The following is an 8,002-nucleotide window of genomic DNA, read 5'->3' as shown; positions in this document are numbered from 1 at the left end:
CCCACACCCACACACACGCACCCCCTCTCTCTCCCTCTCTCTCTCTCTCTCGCTCTCTCTCTCTCTCTCTCTCTCTCTCTCTCTCTCTCCAAACCTGAGCGGATGTGCCTCGCGGATGTCACCCCCCTTCTAGATGCTTGTATTTACCTCTAAGAGATGACTGATGCACGGCTGATTCGAAGGAGGCTAACCGGCATGGATGCCCATTGTCTGCAGGAGTAGCCTCCATGGATTGGAGCTCATCATCAGCGGAGCAAACCTGGGGACAGAGTGAGAGGTGAGGCGGCGCAGAGCGGAGCGTGTGCGCGGCGGAACACTGGCGCTCATGGGGCATTATAACAAAACATATGAGCCGAGGTTTGGGCTCCTTAACGCACTGTCTCCTCTCAAAATGTCGCTTTATTCTGTTATTTACGCCAGTTTCTTATAGAGAGCAGAGGTTCAGCTAATAAAGGCCTTTCTCCTGCACCAGGCTGCATCAATACAGCATCCATCTGCATGATTTATAGATCAGTGCAAGCTATTGAGGCTACTGGCGATTACATTGTTTGACTTTGACTGTCGTATTGCACCGGATGTCTGCATCTTTACCCAAATACCTTCATAGTAAGATTTATTAACTGCTGGCATGTGTATGAAAAGGAGGATTTTTCATCAGGCTAATTGTGGCCTACTTTGCACTAAAGAACATTGCCGTGGTACAGTAGGAATTATTTAGAGGATCCAAATGTGCATGAGGGCAATATGGCCCAGGAGACACTTCATATAACTGGCACAGATGTATTAACTAAATAATACTTTATACAATGAGGTTAGGAAGAGCGTAAAATGAAATAAAAGCACAACTTTCAATCAATAAAAATGTTTTGTTAGCCTTTCATCATCATTCATTTTTCAGATCCTGTATAATAATAACTTTGCAATGGTTCATAATCTCCATGCAGTGCAATGTGGAGGCTAATATGTAGGCTAGGTTATTACATCACTAAATCCCACAAGAACCTTTACAGTAACACTGAAATTTGCTAAAAAAAAGTAGTGAAACATAGATTTGATACCCGGCCCACCACAATGCTGTAACATGACATGACACCCCCCCCCCCACACACACACACACACCTGGTGAATTTTGAAACCTCTGGCATGCAGCAACTGTCTTTACAATGTGTAACCCGGCAGCTGTCAGAGGAATTCACGGTTAGGAATGAGGAGCACTCATGCAGCACTGTATAAAAAGACATATAGCCCAGTACTGACATCCAAACAGTGAGCCTGAGCACTAGGTTATGTTGGGTATACATAGGTTATGTGTTTGAATACTATCTAATCAAATCATTTCTACCAGATTAAGGGATGAGTGATTCCACTGATCGCAAAACAGTTTGGACAGATAACCTAGCAGCCTATACTGAAAGAGCCCAGTTGAACTCCGACCCTCAGCACCCCCACTGCTGCAAAAACTCTCCTCTCCCCTGCTGGGACTCCCTGATGACCCCCTACTCTCCTACACAGATGCAAATTAAATTGCACTATTATTTAAGTCAAAGGATTTTAGTGGCTTTTTCATTTCTAGAATGGATCTCTGCTTTAAGGATTACAAAAAAGACAGTTAACTTGTTATTCTGCATGATAGTCACACCTCTGTAAGAGTTGTAATGGATATACAGCTGAAGAGGTTTTGTCCCTTTATTTCTCTCTATCATGTGTTATGTGTGTGTGTGTGTCAATCGTGCTGACGTTTCCGTGTTTTGTTTCTCGCCAGTGCTGTGGAGGAGGATACTTCATCCAAGATCACAGGTCACATGACAGGTACAATTCTCTACTTTAATAAAAAACTACTACGCCTGTGAGAAATTGTACAAACTACTCAAATGACTAATTCTTTGATTTCTTATTTTTCTCTGTTAAGATTTGTGCAGTGATGAAACAGACAACTCTCTTCCTCTCCAGCTTCACACTCTCAAGCAGTTTGAGCAGGTGAGAGCTTTTTTTTCAAATGATCATGGAGCTTGATGTGAATATCATGTCCTCTTGCATGAATAATGACACTGTGGTCGAGTCTGATAATGTGCTCTACAGGGCCATCTTGTGGATCCATGTTTTACTTCAGGATGTGGTTTGCTTTGATGCAGAAGTCTCTTTGGGATCAGATCATAGAAATAGCCAGTAATGCATAGACAACCTGAACAAATCACACACAGCATATGTCTTTAAAATACTGTGCAGAAAAGGAGAACACCCAGAACCCTCCTGATGGATAAAATAAGCCTCCGGCTACAGCATGGCCTACTTTAGGATTTTTCATCAGTCTTTTCTGCACTATTACTTTACATCCTACCAGTTATATTTTACAAAAATACTATGTCAATATAATGTTTAATGTTAATGAGTATAATGCAATGTATTTTGGACTTTTTGCAAAACCGCTTTCAGTGTGAAGACACGGAGGAAACTGATTTCAGTGTGGGTGTGCAGGCAGGGACATTTGTGTTCTTGTCATATGAGGTCAAAGAGTGCACATTATGTCAAATGTTTACATGTGGGTTTGTGGATTTTGTGTGACTTTGCTAAATTAGGGTTGGTTTTACTCTGTTAACAGGACTTACAAGTTTACATATCACTTGTCCACTAAAGTGGTACAGTGCTGTATTCGCTTAAATTGGCTTTTAAAATTAAACTGAATTGAATACTTTTGATTTTTGCCATGGATTTTTGTGAAGCACTTTGTAACCTTGTTTAGATAAGTGCTATACAATTATACTTATTATTATTATAATTATTCCCATTTCACAGACCCTGACTCTTCTCACTGTCCAATTTGTCTTTAGAGTTAGTTATCGCCACCTATTGGTTTGGCATGCACACAACATCAGTTGAAGACATGATGTGTGTAAAATAGTTTTTTAACAATATGTGAATAAGATAAATAGATAATAGTTATGATATGTAGATTGCTTTTTTAGAGGGAGTTAGATGACACAACTACATAACATAATAATATAGCTTATTTTCCTAGAGTAATATTATCTATTCACCCTGTGCTGTGTAGCAACTCCACAATGAATTTAGCTTCTTGCAACATTCACTCATAACCTTCTCCCTTGTTTCTGAATCCACTGTCCATGAGTGCCCTCATGCAGTGGACTCAATAGTAGTGTCTACACTCTTTGTGAAATAGTGCCGTCAGACAAGCGTGGCTGAAGATCTTATGAAATAGCCAGACTGTGTTAACACAGTGTTACATTGATTCCTCAAATCAAACACACTTTTCTTCAGTAGCAGGGGTTAAAGTTCTCCTCCGTTGGAATCCAGAGAGGTCTTGTATGAGATCAGAGTATGAAGGGATAAAAAGTGAAGGGTGGGGGGGGCCCTGACGGCTGTTAGAAAAGTCTATTAAAAAGGTAAACATGAACCAACTGCATATAATCCTGTAGTCTGAGGGCATGTAGCTACACACAGGGGAAAAAAGCAGGCACATTTAAAAGGCACAGCAGTTCCTGCCGGCTCTTAACAACAAGCTCATTTAAGTGTACATGCAATGGTGTAATGGCCGTCAGGAATATTGGGAATAAATCCCAGTGGGTCTCCGAATGGGTCAGATGGTCCATTAAGGTTTTAACAGTGTGTTTCATTCAAGTCTTGTAGGAGGTGAGACTGAGCTCGCTGGCCAATCAAAGTGAACGTGCATTAATGCTCTAGATTAATGCAAAAGTAATATGCAGCAGTGTAATCAACATATCGTCAATCCCAACCAACCTAAGCAGTTCATACTCCCTTTATTCATAACATCTTCTTTTGCTTTAATCCCTACAATACACACCTCAGTGCTGTGCTTCAAAACCTGTTGATGTTTCAGACAAATACCAGATCTGATTAAAACACAAGCCAAGCATTAAAACCTCCAGTCATGAAATCTGAACTTACTTTCTGAACGCTGGAGTTTCTCTCTGCCAGATCTCGGATGTGTCACTATTTTACACCTGACATGAACTTACACACATACTTATTTACACACATTCACTATTTAATGAGTCTGAAAAGTGACTGTGAGAGAACGTGGATGTGTGGAGCAGGTTAAAAACACACGCTATGAGCATGATGTAATCCCTAATGTTGTGTGGAGACTCCGCTTGGCGCCTCGCCTATTTTTTCCTCTGAATTATTTAGCAACAGGACGTAACGTGACACTTTAATGGACACACTCACTGAATGCATCAAGAACTAATAATGACGTAACCTCATTTGTCGGGAACATGGGAACATGTCTCGTTTTTTTAGACTTTTCTTTTGCATTGCACATGAAACTTGATTTTGATTTTAACCACTGCTGTTGCTTTTATTATGAGATTTAAACAAGACTTGGAGGAGCCTGTCTTCCTTTTTGTTTCTTTTCTGCTGTTCACTCATCTCTGAGGAACATGCAGGGATTCACTGCTAGGTGAGATCCAGGGCACCTCACTATTAATAGAACTTTGGCTCAGTGCTCCAGGTCTCCTATTTCATCCAACTTCTTCCAGCTCACCTGTCGGTCCCACTCCCATCAGCCCCTCTGACTGTACTTTCCCATACTGGTTTGTCCATGTGAGGGGAGTTTCTGATAACCGTCTATCTATCATAGACATGTGATAAATTCAGGGTGTGACTGGGCAGGTCATGAACATTTCAGTCCTTTTTTTCTAAATATCTGAGCTTTAATACCAAAACAATTGGTTATAAGTGACAAAAACACCTCATTTTGTTGATTGGTTGATTTTTCTGCTGGTTTGTCTCCACACATTTTTATGCGAGACATCCTCATTTGACTCAAGAGTTGGCATTTTTTTCATTTCAAAAGTGATATGTTTTCTATATTTAGTGTTTTCTGAAAATAAAGTAAAGTGTATTGGCATCCCCCAGTGAGTTATTACAAAAGACAGTTGCTCAATGTGCTTAAAAAACTAAATAAAACTAATATTAGTCAGACTGATATTTCGCAAATTGAGCAGAGGCTAAACAGAGGTGAGTCAGTGTTGTGGTTATATAACATGGAGGCTGGTGTGGACAGACTGTCAGCTGTTCTCTTAATATGGGACGACCTCCAGACTATATGCAATATTGAGAAGGGTTTGAGATTCACCTTGAGCATATACACGATCTGAGAGGAAGCAGATGAAATGAAAAGATCCCAAATGGACTCAGATTTCACCCCCTCCTCTTCACTCTGTGTCTGTTCCTCTCAACGATTCTGTTTTGCAGAGGGGTGAGATTTGCCTTCATATCACAAGGGCCTGTGAGCCCTGAGCCTTTTACCTCCCCTCCTGCTCCCTCCCTGCCCCCTCCTTCCCCTCCTCCCCTTCCACCCTTCTCCCTCTGCAGTCTGGGATTCCTGGGATGTCTCCTCTAGTAAAATAAGTCCCTGTCCGGTCCCCTAGTAGACCAGATCACACCATGGAGCTGACATGGCTGCATCTCTGACCGCCCGGGCTGCAGAGTAGCCCTCTGCCTATTAGACTGTAGTGTGTGTGTGTGTGTGTGTGTGTGTGTGTGTGTGTGGTTTTGTAGATGGTATCCCGGTGGCCTGTTACAGGCCGGGATGCTGCTTTGTAAATATTTGGCGTTTTTCACTCACAGCACTATGCTCTGGAGAAGGAGGTAGCATGTCTAACGGTTACCGGACTCTAACGAAAGGACATGCCGGGACAGTGGCTGTCCTTTAACATGGACTCTGTATTCCCACACAATACAGAGGAGTCAAAGACGGCCGATTATTTCTTACCTATAACGGACATGTCAAGCGGTGTCGGTGCTCTCTGACAGTCATGTCTAACTGTTACCGTACTTTGTCACAGCACCTAAATGACCTGAAGAAGGAGAACTTCAGCCTCAAGCTCCGCATCTACTTCCTGGAGGAGAGGATCCAGCAGAAGTTCGAGGAGAGCAGTGAGGATGTCTACCGCACGGTGAGTAGGAAGGAAATGAATGGGAACCTGTTTGAATGGGGATGAATGGGGCTGTGACCGGTTGCTCATCAGAGAACAAGAGAACAACACAATGATCAGTTGATTTTAACTTTGATGATCAGTTTGGAATTAAGCAGGTAAATGAAAGAGCTGAGCTGTGCCTTTATTATCTGAGATCATTTGAATCATGGCAGTCCTACAGAGGCACTGAGCCACTTCCACTGCTTGTTGACCCAGCTGCTGCACTGACCTGAGTGATGTGACCTGCCATGTGTGTGTTTGACCAAGTGCTTGTTTTTAGTTGTGGCCTCCCAGTGAAGGACTACACATTAACTAGCAGTTTGTTCAGGAGCTCTAAGTCTGTGTGTGTGTGTGTGTGTGTGTGTGTGTGTGTGTGTGTGTGTGTGTGTGTGTGTGTGTGTGTGTGTGTGTGTGTGTGTGTGTGCTTTACTGTATATTGTCTGAACAGTATCGTTTTCTCAGTTGTTTTTCTACACTCATACCAAACATATACACCATATTATTGCTGATACTGACCGCACGTATTCCTTGTTCATTCATATGTTGGCACATTTGGCCTCATGTTACCTTATTTAAAGGTAATTCTGGTCCTACACCATGTGTACAGATCATTATTTGGATCAATACTAAGCAAGATAACCTGAGTTGAAGCATTGAAATGATTTTAAATTGTATTTCCTTCGAAGCTCTTGTATGAGTATTTGTGATCAATATCTAAGGACTTGAAATATAAACATTTGTGCTCCTCAGAGTAAGTTATTGCCTCAGATGACCTCATAAAGTAGTTTTCATACCTTAGGGTTGCCCTTCAAAAAAATCTGTCATAATACAGAGAGCTGACATCACAATTTGAGCTTCGAAAATTATATTTGTTAATAGCAAAGGTCAGATATCACAATATGTAGTACTTATACTTTATTACTATTAGTACTATTTGGCAAAATAACCAAATTTACCATACATGTATTGTCTCAGTCCAAGTATTTGCTTTTTTCTGTTCTCTACTGTTGATCATCATTGAGCTTTGGACCGATGATCAAAAAAGGGAACTTAAAGTGAAATATCACTTTGAGCTCTGGGGACTTATTATGGGCTGTTTGACATTTTCTGCAACTAATTATAACATAAACAAAGGAAAATGAAATAGGGAAACATGCTACACCATTCATGTGCATGAATTGTACTGTGTTTTTATACAGTTCCCTCTATGTTGCCATTAAGATAATCCTTCTGTGCCGCCTTTACTTGTTTACACTGAACCAAACATGCTGACATGTGATTTAAAAAAAACAGCAATTCCATGTCCGTACATTTTAAACAGAACATTGGAATAAATGTGCAACATTCCCGAGTTGACCAGGCTGCATAACTGATGAGTGTGTTCTCCTGTGTTCCTCTGCATGTGTGTGTGTATTACATGCTCCTACAATAAGGTGACCCCGCTCAGCTGGTGTCTGTTTGCACGAACCAGTCGACATTTAAACCTCCCTTTCTCCCTCGCTTCATTCCAAATCCCTCATGATGATCAGCAACTCTTTGAAAATTAAATGGCTGCTTGAGCCAGCTGAGCGGGACCTGCGTGCTTCACACCAGCACACACTGAGTAAACTGATCGCACCTCACACAGCCACAGAACTGGACTTTAATCCTTGTGCTCGACAAGCTGATTCTCTGTGTGGCTGAAGGTTAATCAGACTAATCACGGTTTTGATTGGAGATCAAATTTTTTGCACTGTGGTGTTATCAGACCTGAGCTACTCGGGCACATAGTGATCCTCCCATAGCTTGACAGAGTCTATTTATGGAACAGGCTTGAGTACACTGATTTATTTATCTCCTGTATTCATGTGAGGGTCAACATGTCAGGAGACACACTTTGTTACATGTGGAGGTGTGTGTTTATGTATCTCTCTTCACTATGTGGTCGATTATATCACTGTATTTTATAGAGCATTTATTTTCAGTCATGTCAGTAGATTATATACTTTATAATTTAGGCACAGTATATTTGTTATGAATTATATACACACACAAGTGAACAA

General features: G+C 41.3%; 1 protein-coding gene across 2 annotated transcripts in view; it reads left to right on the top strand.

The window, feature by feature from the left end:
* The window catches only part of LOC109645330 (myomegalin-like), a 41,784-nt gene continuing 33,782 nt past the window's right edge, over positions 1-8,002 (top strand). Inside the window, exons 1-4 of one of the 2 annotated variants that reach the window (XM_069511901.1) lie at positions 1-277; positions 1,763-1,809; positions 1,910-1,977; positions 5,829-5,939. In XM_069511901.1, coding sequence (XP_069368002.1) covers positions 228-277; positions 1,763-1,809; positions 1,910-1,977; positions 5,829-5,939 — 276 coding nt within the window. In that variant the 5' untranslated portion in view covers positions 1-227. Of the gene's footprint in view, positions 278-1,762; positions 1,810-1,909; positions 1,978-5,406; positions 5,940-8,002 lie in introns of those variants that run through there. The other variant, XM_069511902.1, reaches the window with a different exon arrangement.

Source organism: Paralichthys olivaceus, chromosome 16, assembly GCF_024713975.1.
Source record: "Paralichthys olivaceus isolate ysfri-2021 chromosome 16, ASM2471397v2, whole genome shotgun sequence".
In the NCBI taxonomy this organism is placed as follows: Eukaryota; Metazoa; Chordata; class Actinopteri; order Pleuronectiformes; family Paralichthyidae; genus Paralichthys; species Paralichthys olivaceus.
The sequence above is the reverse complement of the archived record's forward strand: the minus strand, read 5'-3'. Positions and strand labels throughout refer to the sequence as shown.